This window comes from Penaeus monodon, chromosome 15, assembly GCF_015228065.2.
Source record: "Penaeus monodon isolate SGIC_2016 chromosome 15, NSTDA_Pmon_1, whole genome shotgun sequence".
In the NCBI taxonomy this organism is placed as follows: domain Eukaryota; kingdom Metazoa; phylum Arthropoda; class Malacostraca; order Decapoda; family Penaeidae; genus Penaeus; species Penaeus monodon.
This window is the reverse complement of record NC_051400.1, coordinates 5360186-5361036: the sequence shown is the minus strand read 5'-3', so window position 1 is coordinate 5361036 and position 851 is coordinate 5360186. Positions and strand designations below refer to the sequence as shown.

Sequence of the window (851 nt, the reverse complement as noted above, 5' to 3'; positions counted from 1 at the left end):
AGTATAAGATAATTGTGCTCATGATAATCTTTTGTGATGAGCTGATCAATTAACAGGATTGTTTGATGATATTGGGTGTTTGTGTAAGTTAGCTTTTTGTTTGTTTATAGCAGTGGTTCCAAACCTTTGCAGTCTGACTCATTATTCCACCTAATGCACAAATAGAAACTCATTATATGTGTATAGACTGAATACATTCCCATGAAAATGTAGAAACTATATTAAATTACTCTATATGAAAACTCGGTGAACTCTAGTTGATAGGAACTTTAGGTTACTTCAACTTTAGGTCATTTTCTACATTTTGCAATATTTATGAGTGAAAAAAGCAGTAACTTAAAGGCAAGAAATACACATACAAATCATTGTGCTATGTACTTGGAGGGTAAGAACCACTGTTCTATAGACTGTTAACAAAAAGTGATTAGAGAAGCTGAAACATGTGTGAATACATGTATATCATTTCATTACTCTGACTGAAGAAAGAGAGATTTGTTCACTGTGAGAGAAGTTACATAAACAAGGATTTATTTTCTCCTATAGGTGCGAACGAGATCTGTTGGTGAGTTAGTCCAGTTTTATTACCTCTGGAAGAAGACTGAAAGACATGACTTGTTCGCAACAAAAACTAGAATTGAAAAGAAGAAATATATAGTTCATCCTGGCACTACGTAAGTTTCTTGATTTTTGGTTCTGAATTGTTGTAGGTTTGGTCAGTTGAATTAACACACACAAACAAGAGACTCTAAGAGGGCTGTTGGTGGATTTAGCTACTTTGAAGTATAATATGGTAAAGAATGATGGATTACCAATCAATTTGTGCTAAGCTCATTTGATCCAACTGCCCCTCA

At 33.8% G+C, this 851-nt stretch overlaps 1 protein-coding gene across 1 annotated transcript in view; it reads left to right on the top strand.

The window, feature by feature from the left end:
- Positions 1-851, top strand: part of LOC119582195 (mesoderm induction early response protein 1-like) — a gene marked incomplete in the record, with an annotated part of 26043 nt that overhangs the window by 19902 nt on the left and 5290 nt on the right. The window contains 1 exon segment of the mRNA XM_037930429.1: positions 544-671. Coding sequence (XP_037786357.1) covers positions 544-671 — 128 coding nt within the window.